We start from the raw sequence: 17,292 nt of genomic DNA on the forward strand, positions 1-17,292 counted from the left end.
GGCTTATCAGAATCTGGAAGCCCCCTTTAACAAGGGGATCCCCAGATCCCACCCCCCTCATTTGAAATGATAAGGGGTACAAAAGTACCCCTACCATTTCACAAAGAAAGTGTAAAAAATAGTTAAATAAGACAAAAAAAATTTAGGGGGAACCCCACGTCAAATTTTTTTTAAATTTGACGCAGGGTTCCCCTTAATATCCATACCAGACATGAATAGCCTGGTAATTGAATTTGGGGGACCCCCATGCTTTTTTATTTATTTATTTATTTATTTTATCATTGAGTGTTCTCTGTATTACAGAGCCGACAATTCATAATAGCTGCGAGTGATTTTAAAGGACTTTTTTTCCTGCATAAATGACACTTTGTGCAGGGACAGTTCTAAGCACGGGAAACATGCACCCCTTCACAGGCATACTATAGACACCCCCCAGCTACGAAATTTTAAGGAATATTACACTTTTATTGTTTCACTTTAATCATTATTAAAATCACTGCTCCCAAAAAAACAGCCGTTTTAAAACTTTTTTTTTGCATTGATACATGTCCCCTGGGGCAGGACCCAGGTCCCCAAACACTTTTTAGGACAGTAACTTGCATATTAGCCTTTAAAATTAGCACTTTAGATTTTGAACGTTGGAGTCCCATAGACTTTAATAGGGTTCTAAAGTTCACACGAAGTATGCTATACTAGCTCCGTCGAATCTTCTTTATACATTCGACAGACACCATAAGCCGACCGTAATTCATGTGGATTTTTGGATGAATACAATTTTTGAATGAAAAACTAAATAAATAAAAACGAATTTCGAGAGTAACTAAATAAATTAATTTTTCGGACGAAAACGAAATTCCGAAACGAAATATTTTACTCTGCACATGTCTAATTAGAATTAGGATTAGGATGTGATATTGAGATAATCACTTGATTATTAATTTCTGATAGGAGTTTAACAATTTTATTAATAATATAGATATATTGTAACTGGTTTAAACAGCCTTTGGTTGGAAATGAAATCCAGGTTATTTGGGAAATTTGTAAAACAGGATTAGTTTAGATTAAGATAACAATTTTATAATTTTACATTTATACAATAAACCTTTCTTGAGAGAAAAAAAGATTAAGATGAGGTTGTTAATTGGAATACAGCTGCCATAATATTTAAAAAATGTTGTAGATTTGATCCCGGTTTTATACTGAGGATGGCAATACTCATACTGAGTATGCAGTTTATCACCCAGAAGGATACTCTGTATTCAGAGTCATTGGATCCTTTTTCCCCAGCTCAAGAAGCAGAGCTCCATGTTTTAGCAAAGCCTGTGAGCTATAAAAAGGTATATATTTTTATAGATAGCCAAAATATAGAGAGTGTTTGGTTCCATTTGAAGGGCCAGAAGTTTTTTTTTTGTTTTTTTTTTAACAAAATTTTATTGAAAAAGAGTGCATTACAGAATGATATAACCAGCAAGTACAAAGGGTTTTACGTATAATGTACAAGTCAGACAAAATATCAAAGTAGGTCACACATTGGTGTATCAGCACAATATCTTAAACCAAAAATGGAGAGTACCCCTCTCCCTGTCAAAACAGAGGAACATGAGGAAGCTGTGACTGGATGTATCTGATAATAATATGGCACTAAACTAACCTCGGGAAGAGAACAGGGTATGCTACAATTCAAAAGGAAAGCTGTGAAGGAGGGGAAGGGGGAGAGGGAGGAGGGGAAGGGGAGGGGGGGCAAGTCCGCTGTTCTATTGTAGGTTATCCAGTAGTAGAGAGGGTCATAGTCGGCAATGGTCCATTGTAGACAAAGGTGAGTTTATCGAGGTGAGCTCGTTCTTGAGGAGTAAGCTGCGCCACAATAAAAGATTCCCATCTGTTGTGGAAGCGCTGTGAGGCTTTCTGGTGGGCCAGATTGGTGTTGAGTTTGTCACAAAATAGAAGCTGCAGGAGATCTCTGTTAACCTGGGAGATGGGGGGTTTGGAAGCAGACGTCCAATTGGCTAGTATGGCCCTTCTTGCTAACAGGAGGCAGATCAAGGTCCAGTCCTTGCCTGGTGGGCTGGGAACAGTGGACCAAGGAAGTAGTGTAGGGTCCCAGTGCCCGAAGATAAGGAGTAGCAGGTCTTTGGGAAGCTTTAGCAACATAATCTGAAATATATAAGCCAGGATTTGGTCCCAAAAAGCAGAGATAAAGGTGCAATTCCAGTAGCGGTGCATGAGAGAAGGCTTAGGTTGGTGGCACAATGGGCACAATGAGGATGAGGCTGAACAGGGTTGGGAGGCCGGGAGAAAGGGGATATGTGCTCGGTGAGCGATTTTCAGCTGGGTTTCCCTCCAATATTCATTGGGAACCAAGTTGTATACAGAGTTGAGGCCTTGCAGGATCTTGTCCACTATGTCTTCATCTGGAAAGTCTTTTGCCCAATTTGACACTGAGGATGAATCCAGAGAGGGAGTTGTTTTTAAAATTAGAGGTTTATAGATGTCGGAAATTTTGTAAGAGTCCTTTTGTATGAGTGTCTCAAGGAATGATGATGTAAATCTTGTGGATTCGTCTCTGCAGGTTTTTTGAAGGAAACTAACACATTGGCCATAGTGGAAAGCAGAAGCATCTGTGAGAGAAAATTTGGCAGCTAGGGAACTGAATGGTGCTACTCGACCAGATTCAGGATCACAAAGGGAGAAGAAGGTATCGAGACCCTTTTGTCGCCACAGATCATAGGGCTGGTGTTCCAGACCCGGGGAGAAACTCGGGTTACCCTGTATCGGGAGGAATTTGGAGATGAAAGGAGAGAGTCGGAGACTTTTCCTCACCTCCCTCCAGGCAATAGCAGTGTCTCTTAACAGAAGATTATGCTAATGCGGTGTTGGTAGAGATTTCCATTTACAATGAAGAAGGGCTGTAAGGGAGTAGGGGTGGACCATTTCAGTCTCCAGCTGATAGTTGGAACATTGGGATTTTTGGGTTATCCAATCCAGGCTCACCCACAAAAGACAAGCTAGGTTATACAATCTAAGGTTTGGAAGACTAATACCACCTTCGGTCCTGGGAAGATGGAGTTTTGAAAAGGCTATGCGTGGTCGTTTGTTTCGCCATATAAATTTTGATATTGCAGAGTTCAAAGTTTTGGAATTTTTGTGTCTGATAAGTAAAGGTATCGTTTGGAGGGGGTACAGCAGGTGTGCGAAACTGACCATTTTTACCAAGTGGCATCTTCCCAGGAGCGAGAGGGGCAGATCCATCCAGTTTTCTAATTCCAGGGTAATTTTGGCAAAGAGGGGGGGGGGGGTAATTCAGATGATAAAGAGAGGAAGGGAGTTTCCCTATCTTGATTCCTAGGTAGGTAATATGTGACTTTGCTATAGTGAAGATGGATTTTTGAGCCCAAGCCGGAGGTGGGAGGGGGCCAAGGGGCAATATCTCGCTTTTGGAGTCGTTTATGCGTAATCCTGAACATTTTATGAATTGATCAAAGGTGTATTTTATTGTGGGCATGTCTGCGGATGAATTGGCGGAGAAGATGAGGACGTCGTCTGCTAAAAAAGGGACGTCCTCAATTCCTGCTCCCCTATTTGTATGCCATGTATCGGGGCCACTGTTAGTAGATATCTGGAAAGTGGTTCCAGAGCTAAATTGAAGAGGAGTGGGTATAGAGGGCAGCCCTGTCTCGTGCCTTTGTGTAGACAGAACTCGTTGGAGAGGAGGCCGGCAGCTACTAATCTAGCTGCTGGTGAGGCGTACATGGAATTTATGAGGTGAAGAAAGGGGCCAGCGAATCCCATTTTACTCAGAACCATGGAAAGCCATTCGAAACTCACGTTGTCAAAAGCCTTTTCGGCATCAAGAGTAATAATAGCAAAGTCGCCATTTGGGTTGCATCTGGCGTGTTCTAGTGCCATCATCACCTTTCTGATGTTGATCGTTGCCGTTCTGCCCTTCACAAAGCCTGACTGTGCAGGATGGATCAGAGAAGGGATGATGTTGGCTAGTCTCGTGGCTACTATTTTGGAAAGAATTTTGACATCGAGATTTAGAAGTGAGATGGGCCTGTATGAGCCAGGTTCTTGAGGGTCTTTCCCCTTCTTTTCTAGTAGTTTAACTATTACCTGTTTGCCCGTGGGTTGATAGGGGCCACCTGACCATATGTGTTGGTAAACATTTTTAAGAGTGGGTGCTAGGAGCGAGTTTAGGGATTTGTAGAATTCACCTGTTAGGCTATCTGGGCCGGGTGCTTTAGAGGAGGCTAGATTACGGATTGTGTAGGTTATTTCCGTAAGAGAGATGGGAGCATTAAGAGAGTCTAGTTGTGAGGAGGATATTTGGGTCAGTGTCACTTTGTCTAAGAAGTCGTGTGCCGTGGGCTTGTTGATGGGGTCGGCAGCATACAGTGCAGAATAATAGCGCAGCATGGCTGAATTTATGCCTTTTTGCATGGTCGTAATAGAGCCATCCGCCTCCCGGATAGAGGGGATGATAGTTGGGCGGTAGGGTCCCTTGCATAGTCGGGCTAGAAGTTTGCCAGCTTTATTCCCAAATTTATGGAGAGTGGCATCAAGGTATGCTCTCTTGATTGATTCCAGGGTGTCGGCCCAGGTGTCAAAAGACTGTTTGGCTATTTGCCAAGCAGTCCGGTTTTCAGGTGAGTCATGAGTGTAGAGTGCTCGTTGAGCCTGGTGAAGTATGGAACTGGAGGTGTTGTAATTGAGGTGTGCGGTTTTTTGAAGGACGATGCATAAGAAATGATGCGTCCCTGAAGGAAAGCTTTCCCAGCATCCCAGAACAGATTTGGGTCATCAGCGTGGGCCGCATTCATTTGTGTGTAAAGCCGCCATTCTTTTGTGATATAGGATTGGAAATCCACGTTGTGTTGGAGGAAGGAGGGGAAACGCCAGATTTTGGGATTTGGGTGGATGTCAGGGGTCTCTAGGAACAGAGAAATGGGAGCATGATCGGAGATAGCAATATCGTGAATCTCCGCTTCTGGGATTAAGGGGAGTAAATCGTGTGAGCAGAATATGTAATCGATCCTGGTGAAAACATTGTGTGGGTGTGAATAGAAGGAGAATTTCCCATCCGTCGGTGGTGTAACTGCCTTACGTCATGGAGACGAAGGGATTCCATTGTCGTTGCTAGCATTGTGGCGTTAATGGGAGTCGGGGGTGGGATAAGACGCCGTTGCGGGGATTTGTCATCCAGCGGGTGAATCATGGAATTGAAATCACCCCCACGACCTGGGGAAGTTGAGGATAGCGCAGGAGCCAAGTGGTTAGCGCGTTGAAGAACTGCTTCGTGGGGCTGTTAGGGGCATAAATGTTAGATATTGCTATTTCCTTTGTCCCTATGAGGACACGAATAGAGAGAAGTTTGCCCTGGTTATCCATGTCCGTAGATAGGAGTTTACACGGGAGATGTTTGTGAATGAGAATAAGGACTCCTGCTTTAGGGCCTAGGGCCTCTGAGCCCGCCATCGTACCAACACAGAGTTTCCTCATCTGAGCAAAGTCGGGGGAGGAGAGGTGGGTCTCCTGAAGCAATGCTATATCTGCCTTAAGCCGTTTGAGATGACGAAGGACCTTCATTCTTTTAGAGGGGGAACGAAGGCCCTTCACATTCCATGAGACTATCCGCAGCATGGTGAGGTTTCAACGGGGGTATGGGTTGCAAGTAGTAGAGCTATTAGGGTGTGGGCGCTTGGGAATAGTAGGTTGCCGTGATCTACACTGGAGCATGCCTGTTGGGCCCTAGGTGGGGGGGGGTAGCAGGTAAAGTCACACTAATAGAGGGTTCAGTTGGGAGAAGGAGAGGAAAAGGGGGGGGAGGGGAAGGACTGTAATGGTAACCAAAGGTAGAACATGCAGAGGTAAACATAAATATTAACCAATTTCCCTTTTTTCCACATGGGGATCACTGTGAAGACCAGCTCCCTTAACCAGCCCCGCATCTGACGTGAGGGCTTCCGCCCCTCGGAGAGGGGATAGGGAATAACAGCAGTGCAGGCGGGAGATCAGAGCTTGCAAACAGGTCTGAAAAGAGATACCTAGGGGAAGAGGACATGTGTATGTGTATGAAGAGACAAAACCTTCAAAAATCATTGAACACATAGTACCGTACTATGCAACATAGCCATATAACTACCAACATGAAAGATAAAAAACAGGAAATACCAAAAAAAGAAAAAATCGGGATGCAGGCAAAGGCATCCCCATAGCCGTTTAACTAATAACGGATACTACCTGAGAGGTGTGGACGGTCCAGGAGGGAAAGTCCAAGTTCAGTTCACCTTGCCCAGGTAGGAAGGGTGGCCAGACATGGCCGCAAATTAGAAGAGATTGTGCATTGAGACAACAGTGGCATCGTCGCCCCTCATCGTCCGGTTAAGCCGTGCTGTGTTGGACCTGAGGCCCTAAAGCGATTGGGAGAGTATTTCCGCGGGCTCCTTTGATCCAGGGCTCGGTCGATTGGGGGGGTTTTGGATGTGGGCCTGAGGTGAGAGCCCGAGCGTGATGATTTCAAGAAGGATGACGCCTCATCTGGGTCTTGAAAGGAAAGTTGCTCACCGGTGGGTGTTTTGACCCGCAGAATGGCCGGGAATGCCAGGGTGAACTTGAGTTGTCGTTGGTGGAGTTCTGCACAGATATGCTGGAAAGCCTTACGTTTCTTGGAGACGTCCACCGAGTAGTTGGAAAAAATCAAAATTTTGATTCTGTCTATCTGCAGGGATCTGGACTGTCGGTATTGCTGCAGTATGGCGGCTTTGTCTGAGTAATTGAGGTACTTGGCTATTATCGGGCGCGGGGATTTGCGCTCAGAGTTAAAGGCTCCCACACGGTGTGCACATTCTCTGGTGCATGGGCCTCCCAGACCCAGTGCTTCAGGGATGCGACGGGCACAGAGTTCTGACAAAGCAGACTGGTGAAGCGATTCGGGTATTCCTACAAATCGCAGGTTGCTCCTCTTGGACCTATTTTCGAGGTCATCAAGTTTTTCTAGTATAAATTTGTTCATTCTGTCTTGGGCATGTTCCAGAGATTGTGTCTGGTAGAGTTCTTCCTCAAGAGTTGAGATACGGTGTTCTGCTTCATTCAATCTAGAGGTATGGTCCCCTAGCTGGGCTTGAATCTTTTGCATACCTGAGCTGACAGCCTTCTCCACTGATGCAGCAATCATAGGGGAGAGAAGAGCAGCTACAGCCTGGGCCAGGAGTTCAGTGTGATGGTCCTGTACTGGTGGAGGTATGTGAGGCTGCTTCACAAAATGAGCTGTTTCAGGGCCAGATGAAGGTGAAGGGGCCTGGGGCTGCTGAGGTAGTGTGTCTCTCAGAGCAGGCTGTGATGTTGGCTGTTCTCCTACCTCCATCGCTGGCGCCGTCTCCGCAGGCTGGGCCGCACAGGCCGGATCCATGTAGGCCGAAGCCGGGGCCTCGATTTGCGGCGGAGTCGGCCGCGCGGCTGGTTTTTCCGACAAACCGGTCCATCCCGCGACCGGAGTCATGGAGAAGGTGACTGGAAATAGTTGGGGCGAAAAATGCAGAATTTATAGGCCGGTTTGGAGGGCGGTTTGCGGGAGCTGTGAGGAGAGACAGCTACTCCATGCGGCGCCGGAACCGGAAGTAGAAGTTTGTTTTTACATTGGCAGGTAAACCAATCAAGCATGCTAAGTTAATTTGATTGGCTGTTTTCAGCCTTCCTGTTCTTGCTGAGGTAGCCATACTAGCATTAAAAATTCACACTGGAAGCAGACCAGGTGACTAAGGATGCTGCATTTGTAGCCCCGGACACTTGCTGGGTCTGTGCAACTCACAGATTCCACCATAGTTCTGGCCCAGTATAGCTGGGATTAATAATTCAACTTTAAGGACCCCAGAACAAGAAGAACAAGTGGTCCACAGGGGGCAACTTCTCATGAAACAGGATTTTGGAAAAATTTGATCTTTTATGTCAGCCTGGCACTCTCCCCCCCATCCAGCTTGACAGATTGACTGTGTCATCAGTCACAAGCAATTATGGCCGCCTTAGTAAATGAGCCAGGGTTCTCCACATATATTTTTTCATAACTTACCACTTCTTGTTTTACCTGTTACCAAAGGTGTTACTAAAAACTGAACATCCCTTCCAGAGATTACAAAAAGATATATCCAGATGCATAGTGTATCTTTGGTGTCTGTTCCCTACTGCAGTAGTTATTATTAATTCGGAACCACTAATCAATATGAGGATAGGAGTTACCTATCTATAAATTTCCATTTCAGAGTGAATGAGAATTTATACACAAAGTATCTTGCCAAGGATTTCTCTGTCTGATTCTAAAAGCATAGTTATTATGTTTTGCTTTTCTTTCCTTTACATTTAGTTTCGTATCACCCATTTAACAAATTCCACAAAGACGTTTAATCATGTATATTACAAAAGAACAGTTGCAATAACCCCCTTTTTTTGGAAAACCTCCCAACAGGAGACTAAATTGTTCCCCTTTACTATGTTTGAACAGTGAATAGCATCCATATTTCTTGGACTCATCAAAAGTAGAAATAGTTTGAGTGAAATATTTTACACTCATTGATTAACTTTAAAAAGGATAACAACAGAACTCAGCTGGTACAACAAAAGGATCATTTTGTTGTACAGTTTTCCAAATTTATATATTTCTTCAATATTTTCATCTGCTTATTCATTAGTTTAGTTGATACATCCACTTTAGATTTTGTCACCCCGTATTCACTATCCAAATGTTTCTCATAACCATGCTGTGTAAGTTTCAATGCCATTTCATACAATTTCGTTTCTGGCATATGTTTATTACTGACAATGTTAGAAACACATCGAATTTGACTCTTAAAAATTGATTTGCAAAAGGAAAGATGTGGGATGAAAACTGGAAAATTGTAGTAGTTACTTGCTATTCACATCACTACAGGACACAATAATAAAATAGGGGTTGGCAGGGGGAACCAAAGATCATTGCAGAGAATGCAGAAGTTTGACACTCCTGAAAGTGTTGGTTTCCCAGTAGATTTTGAGGGATGATTTCTTTGCAACAAAGTGGTGTTCAGCTGCATAGGCAGCAGTTGAGGTAATTATTTACCTCCTCCTTTCTGCATAACATGTTTATTACAATTTTGTTTATAGATTGACAGGCTCACCTTAAACTTTTTAAAAGTAGGATCCAAAACAAAAGATGCTTCAGCTGACAGTACAGCTAAAATTTAACCATAATGAAACAATTTTTACTCAAAGGAGTTCAATAGTGACCATTTTTTCTATTTTTATACATATCTTTGTGACATTGCTTGTTGTTGCAATTAAAATGTATTTTCAAACAATGCTGGTAATGCCTTAACTTACATTTATCACAAAATTTTAATTCAAGGTTTCGCTCAACCTTTTTCACATTTTTCTCAGCTTGAAACGTATCGCTTTTCTTTGGAAACTTTTATGGATTACACATTACTTGCTTAGGACTCCACATGTACATTTGCCTTACAATGTTTGAACTCCTTATTCCTCTGAATAACAGTTTAGCATTTTTTCTTTCTCATTCTCTCTTCCTTTCTTTCTGTCACGCAGTCAGTACTGTATAGCATTTCTGATTTCCAACTACAATCAATCTTCAGTCAGATATCTCATAAGAATATTATACAGTACCATACTATGTAAAATGAAACAGAACATATTTGTTAAGTAAACAGCTGCTAAATGCTTCTGCTTATGGGATGGCTTCAGGTATTGCGTAGATACACCTTCTTCACAGCTACCCAAAGCAGCTACCCCACTAAAGAATATGTTTAGCTATGGAAAGCACATGTGGCACATGCAAAGTTATTCAAGTTATTCCTTGTTTTCCATGTTTTTGATGTTTAGTGTGTCATGTTGAGTCTGGTTATCCATCTGTCTTGTTGAACTCTCAGCTAAATGCTATGGTATAAATGATTTATGTTATAACAGTTAATTGATATGTCCCTTCTTTGTGGGCCTGTTTTATCCTCTGATTAATCATTGTAAATGTCTGACGTATTACATTATTTTTGCTATTTAATTTACTGAAGGATTTGCTCCTTGAGTATGGGCTGTAATTGATTCAATATTGTGTTGAATATTCTTTGCACAGTGAAGTAATGTGACATAAGCAATTAGCTTCATAATTTAATCAATAGTTTAATTTAACTTTATACTGGCAGCCATTTTGAAAATGTCATTCTTTCATTCCTGTACTGAATGTTAGAGGTGCTGAATTATCAATAGAGGTGCTGAATTATCAATAGTATTTACCAAACAATGTTCTAAAACAATATATATATATATATATATATATATATATATATATATATATATATATATACATTAAAAACGATTATATTTGGACTAAAACTCCTAAATTAAAAGGCTGTTTTTTGACAGATATAGCTAAAGCCTTCTTTTAGACAATTATTTTGTGATTTCCTATCAGCATTTGATGCATCTGGCTAGTTCTGCATAATGTTTACATTTGGCACTTGAGCATTGCTAGAAGGCTAAATAATGTGTTTGTTATTCTGCCACATGTCCATGTTTGTGGTGTAGGTACGAAATGTATGCTCTAGGGCTTGGTTTGTAAACGTAATTAGGAGCCCAATCAAGTGACAAATTATGTAATTTTTAGATTTGACATTCAAGAACCTGCTACATAGCTTTGTTCTCTATAACGTGTACCTTTTGAATATCAAGGCAATGACAAAGTCTGGATTTACTTTTATTCTCCAGTCACACTCTTTTCCAGAAGGGTAAGGCTGAGGGAAGTTAGGTGACAAAATTACTCCTGCTGGGCCTGTCAAGTTTCCACCACAAGCAGCTGTTACAACAAGACATAAAGAAACAAAAATCAATCAGATGATAATCCGTACACAACAATTCTTCCATGAAATTCAATAAACAGTGTTCATTCGCAAGTGCAGTAAACAATACAACAACTAATCAGAGCCAGTAATGTTCTAGGATAACTTCAGCACAGTACATTTAAATTATTCCTAATGGGTTACTTTGTTAAAAGTAAAGAATTTTCTCCTTGCAACATTTATTGAATAAGGAAATAACATTTTAATTAATGTTTAAATGCTTATCTAGCGGGCCCCATGCTTAGATGGGTGATTAGTATGGGTTTTTATGTAAGTATAGGTTCGATATCGGTAGATTTGGCTAGGCCTGGTTGTTTATTTGGGGATGGGAGTGATAGTGTAGAATGGGGTGTGACTGCCTACACTTGGACTCAGGGATACCTCCTCTGCTGGACAGTAGGCAAGACTGGACAGAGAGGAAGGACTGAGGTCTGAGTGGCAAGAAACCCATGTGAGAGAATGGACCAATGGTTAATTTCTTTGGTCAATGGGTGCCTCTCATATAAAATAGGGGTCACATGCTCAACAGGGGCTGAAAGTACTGACAAAGGAGAGGAGGAGGACTGGAGGGCCAGGGGTTCAGAGACCCCGGAGCCTCTGGGTGGAGGTTTGAAGTCCTGGGGGTTCAGAGACCCCAGAGCTGGATAACCGGAGGAGTAGGAGTCCATTGGACCCACAACTGGTCCCTGGTGGAACATCAACCATGTAGAGATTAAACAGAGACTGGGCGTCCCATGCGGGTATACACTGGACATCAAAGGAGGAGGAAGTATTAGTCAAGCCAATGGAGGAAACTGGGAATCAGCTTTCTGTGAGTAACATGGACTTTTGATTGGGAGTGAGCAAAGGGAGTGCAACCCAGTAGTGCTATTCCAGGAACACGCTGTGGGTCCAAGGACTGCAGTGATACACAAATTCCAGGACTTGATGGAGGGATGACAGCAAGGGTCATGGAAATAGGCAGTGTGGCCTGTGACATTGTTGTCTAACTCAATGCTTTATTCAGAGTGATGCTGGTCAGTCCATACTGGATGTGTTAAGTTCTAACTGAGCGAAAGTTAAGCGCAGGAGGGAGTCACCAGGAGTAAATTGTAACGTGCCAATATGATAAAATAACGGGGCATCTCATATCAGCTTCAGTTTTTATTGATTTACCCCAGAATAAAGCATTATCAACCTTAAAGTCATCTGGTGTGTGAAATTGCATGGGACAGGAAAATAACGGGGCTAACTGACAAAAAGATAATGAACAACATTGCAGCTCCCAAGGGAGTAGTGCGCTACACATACTTTTCCCAAAAATAGTTGTTTCAAAGTTTGGTATAGCTTCTGAGCTGATATGAGATGTATTCCATTAAATTACTAAACTTTTGCACTTGCTGTGCACATTATGAGGGCCTTCAAACTTCTTATATTATAAAGAATGCTGCTCGAAGATTGCGAACACCATTATGTGATTGTGAACACCCAAATCTCTTACATGGATGGGAACTGAGACAGGAACAATAATGGAGGCATATGAACCCTGATAATCTTTGAAGAGACAAAAAAATGGGAAGAAGAGGTGCTCAACACCTCAGACTCTAACTATAATTCACATATACTTTAAGTTTCCACATGCAATTTTTATACATATGCCACATACTATCTTGAACTAATTGCCATAAAGTGTATCTAAATTATTTTTAGTTTTTGGAAGAGTGATAAAAGGTTAGAATTGCTGTTCTGATGTTTACTGCTGTGTCCCCAAAAGGGAAACTATTCTCTACAGATATTTAAAGTGGTAATTCACATTTTCAGAAAAATTTAAAAGGTGAACTTACACCCTACACACTCTCCACACCCTGCTATAGCTCACATGAGTGATGCATTGTCAGTGCCTACACAGTCAGTGTAGCTGTATAAGGATTTAACATCTCTGCCCTTCTCCATCTTCAACCTATAAGGCTTCTGGGAAAGCTCAGAAGCACTCTGATCAATCCCATAATCCCTAGAAAGGAAAGATGGAGACATATTTTTTTTAAATCCCAGGGCCACTACAGTGGCTGTGTGGGCACTGACAGCATTTGATTACACCTTAGGCCTGCATAATTAGAAATATTTATCACTAATTAAATGGAAAGATCAATATGTAATTGCTACAGATATTTATTCTGTGTATTTCAGTTACTATCATTCTTCACCTGGCTGTAGGTAATACAATCAAGGTTTGTTTATTTATTCATTTAATTTATTTTTATTTTAGCTCCGAAAAAATATATAAAAATTAGACCTTAATCCCGATATTTACTACTTTTTCCACAAAAATATGCTGCGTAAACTAACATGACAACATAAAGCTGTTATACCTACTAAAGTGCAATAAAGGCTGTTTTCAAGTGCATTATTCTTAAAGTGGTTGTTAACCCACTTCTATAAAAAGCTCCCATCCCCTCTATAATTTAACAATAAGTACCCCTATGCCTGTGTTATATTAAAAAAAAAAAAAAATGCGTATCTGTACCTGTAACACAGTGATCAGGTAACTACTCGGCTTTCTCCTCTGCCCTGGCCGATAGCTTCAGCGGGTGGGGCCAAGCACTGCCGCTGATGTCAGCCGACGAGGAGGGGAAGAGAGGAGAGAGAGCTGAGGAGACGCGTGATCACCAGGAGCCGCTGTGTTATAGGTACAGAACACCATATTTTTTATATAACACAGACACAGGGGCAGTTATTGTGATTTTATAAAGGGGATGGGAGCATGTTATATTAATTATGGGAGCAGCAGGATCAGAGAGGCTGGGTGGGGGGGGGGGGTGGGAGAGGACTGAGGAAGACAAAGCAGGGCTGTGGGTGACGGAAGCATGTAAACTAACCACAGTTTCAGGGCTCAGCAGCCATGATACAACGTGGTCAGCTTACAGGGGAGAGGGAATAGCCAGGCAGGATCAACCAGGTTTTTTAGGTGTTACAGGGGGCCAAATAGCACAGCACAAGCACTGTGCTGTATAACATGCTTTAAGGGAACATGACCTGTTTTTTGGAGGTTAACAAATGCTTTCATGTAAGGCCCCTTTCACACATGACGGATCAGTAATGATCCGCCCCGTGATGATCAGCTTGCTCAGCGGGGATCGCTCCATTGTCCCCGCTGAGGCGGCGGTGGACAGGGCGGTCTCTGCACACTGTGTCAGCTCTCCGCTCTCCTCTATGGGGGATTGGATGAGCACGGACCGTCTGTCCGTGTTCATCCGATGCACTCTGCAGACGGATAGAAAAATAGGATTTTCCTCCGTCTGCAGAATCGGACAATTGCGGAGGCGGACTATAGCGGGTGTCTGCGGATGTTTATCTGCAGACACCCGCTATCCCATAGGAATGCATGTATGTCCGTATTTCATCCGCAAACGGATGGATGAAATACGAACATAATGTCCGCATGTGTGAAAGATCTAGAAAAATCTAATTGTGTTAGATTATTATGAAACTTTGATTTATATGCTGATTGCATTTATAAATTGCAGACATGATTTTTAAATAATAGATCATCAGTGCTTGTTTTACTTTATGAACACATCAAAACAAGAAAAATCAACATCATATACAATAATTAAATGCAATAAAAAAAATACCTATGCAATTTGGTGGGTCTGGCTGCCAAAAGAATCTATTATTTAGCTGCACACAGGTAATTGTAGCTTGTCCTTGTAGCTGATATCCAGGATGACATTGAAAGCTTATGGTGTCTCCTGGCTCTCTGCTGTCTCCGTATCTGGAACCATTTTGAGGAATTCCAGGATCATTACATGTTGATGCAACAGAAGCTAAAGGAAACACGTATATTTAATAGTAAATAAAAAAAATAACATTATCATTAGCAATTAAATTTAATTATTGTAGAACATATTATAAAGTACATCCTACACAAGTAAAAAAAAAAAAAGTAATGGAAGCACACAAGAATCATTCTGGTTTTAATTTGTGGGCCATTTCCCAAAATCCACGTAAAATCTGTAAATTGCAAACTGTAATTTTAACAATGAGAAGAGAATCTTGAAAGTAAATTTTGGCCATTTTCAAGGCCAAAAGACAAGAAATTAACAAAGGGGAGCTGGGCGCTACCATTGCAGATATGTACTAATGCAATAAAAAATACCATTCACTGCTGGTTTTACAGCATGCCTGTTTAGCAGAATCCAGTCGTGAATACAGGCAGCAGTACACATGAGCCGAAAGTCAGGTGGTTTCTATTGTATCGGTGGATTTCAGATGATATTCGGCCTGTGTGTACCTGACATAAGTCTTCCATAATGTGTTAATATGATGTTCATAATAGCACAATATGGCTAAAACTCCTCTGGGCTCCTTTTTCTTTTTTTTGGTAGGCAGTTTACTTATGATTGACTTTCATTTTCACTATTTGTTGCTCTTCGCTGGCTAAGCCAATGCATCTTAAAGCCTAGCTCCAGTTATATTACCACAGATGTATAGTATATCTATTCATTCACAAATAAAAGTCAATAGTAAATAAACACACATACGCTTTTTGACAAATTATTTAAAAAAAATTCTCACAATGTAAATCAACCCTCAATCATATCATCCAGCAATGCAAATCCATGTTAATCATATAGTCTGATGCCTACCAACCCACTCAATGAAAACAAACATGTCTGAACCCATCTCTTGGCTATTGATGAATATAATTTCACAGTCCTTGCCATAGCAATATAAACAAAGGGGCGTGGTTTCCAGGTGAGATCATATATGGTCAATGACATTACTAGGATTCCCAGGTTTAGTGGTAAATTGACACTATATTGTTAATTTGTTCAATTAAAGTAACTAATGTGGGTTATATATCAAACAGGACTAGTAAACATGTGGGTACAATATTTTGGGGGATTTTTTAAAGAAAAATAAATACATTAATCTGGGTTTTGTTAAAGAAGCAGACTATGCATTCTGTTTAAATCTTTTTAAAGATTGTATGTATTCCCTACAGTGTTTTAGGGTCTTTTTTAGACAAATAAATATATTTATTGACAATTTTTCTTTTGATTAAAAACTTGCTGTTGTGTATCCTGTTGATAAAGTGACATTAAAGTGTTTGTAAACCCTTACAACCAACTTTGACCTACAGGTAAACCTAGATTAAGGCTTACCTGTAGGTCCAAGAAATATCTCCTAAACCTACACGGTTTAGGAGATATTTGCCGAAAAACAGGCACCGCTGTCTACGGCGCATGCGCCGTAGACAGTGGCGCGCAGGCACACTGAGCACGCCGCCGTCAACGGCGATATGCCACGAGTGGGAGTGACGTCATCGCGGCTTTGCCGAATGACAGCGGTGGAGCAACGAGACCCACCGAGAAGATGGATGCGCGGGACTACAGGGGACAGCTGTGACTTCGCTGGCTCCTGTGTCAGGTAAGTGACACATAATGGACTACTATGCGATGCATAGTAGTCCATTATGCTTTACCTTTGCAGGGAATGAACCACTTTAACAACCACTTTAACACTTGCAAATCAGCCAACATTAAAACTATAATTGTCCAGGAAGGGTTGCCAGTAGAAGTATGACCTGGGGACCATGGAGGAAAAAGATACAACAAGGAAAAAAGGAAGTCTTGGTGCATGATAGGTTCTTTTCAACAGCCTTATTACATACATAGAACATATCCATCAAAAAATAACCTACAATGAATTCAGTCTTCAAAGTATATTCCCAAACCTAGTGCACACCTCTCAAGGTCTGTAAGCTAAACAGCGCACAATTCAGGTGACCCTATGGATTGGCCACTGGAATTCCTTGAACTCAGATTGATCTAGTCTTAAAAAAACATTCATAACGTTGTTCTTTACTTACTTCCTTGATGATGTTTTGTCTCTTATTACATTTTCCAAAATTGACACATATCTACTGTACATATTACTACTATGCTCCCAGCACTACATTCACAGAGGTCTAACCTGTAGGTAATTGTTTGGGATTCTATGAGACCACGGAATAGCACTTCATCAACGGCAACATCTCCGCCAAAGAAGGGAGAGGGAAATCCGCCAAAAAATATTAACCCTTCTATGAGCACTGTAGCTTAATTCCAGGGCCTTACCTTCCAATATCTCCACCTGGATGATACCCCAGGCAACAATTGGACCTCTTTGTTCTGGATAATGTTTCCTGTCTGAAGCTTCCCCCTTATATCTACTCCCCAAAAGTGCCACATGGAGATTCACACCACTGCTGTGTGCACCGTTCCTGCACAAGATAAAGATATATGACCAATGTGCAGTGATATCTTGCCACACAAGGATGTATAGGAACTTAGTCCCCAATAATGGCAGAGACAACTCCACCTAGGGGACAATATAATGTGGTTTACTAAACAAAAATCACTACATTGCCCCATGTTAGTGAATAAGGGTTCCAAAA

General features: G+C 41.7%; 1 protein-coding gene across 1 annotated transcript in view; it reads right to left on the reverse strand.

The window, feature by feature from the left end:
- CSMD1 (CUB and Sushi multiple domains 1) overlaps window positions 1–17,292 on the reverse strand; it is a 2,539,710-nt gene that overhangs the window by 568,814 nt on the left and 1,953,604 nt on the right. Inside the window, exons 27-28 of the mRNA XM_077487775.1 lie at window positions 14,486–14,677; window positions 10,693–10,831 (exon numbers count right to left, since the gene is read on the reverse strand). Coding sequence (XP_077343901.1) covers window positions 10,693–10,831; window positions 14,486–14,677 — 331 coding nt within the window. The remainder of the gene's footprint in view (window positions 1–10,692; window positions 10,832–14,485; window positions 14,678–17,292) is intronic.

The sequence above is a fragment of the Lithobates pipiens genome, unplaced genomic scaffold (assembly GCF_037356315.1).
Source record: "Lithobates pipiens isolate NorthernLeopardFrog02 unplaced genomic scaffold, aLitPip1_a1.2 Scaffold_18, whole genome shotgun sequence".
In the NCBI taxonomy this organism is placed as follows: Eukaryota; Metazoa; Chordata; class Amphibia; order Anura; family Ranidae; genus Lithobates; species Lithobates pipiens.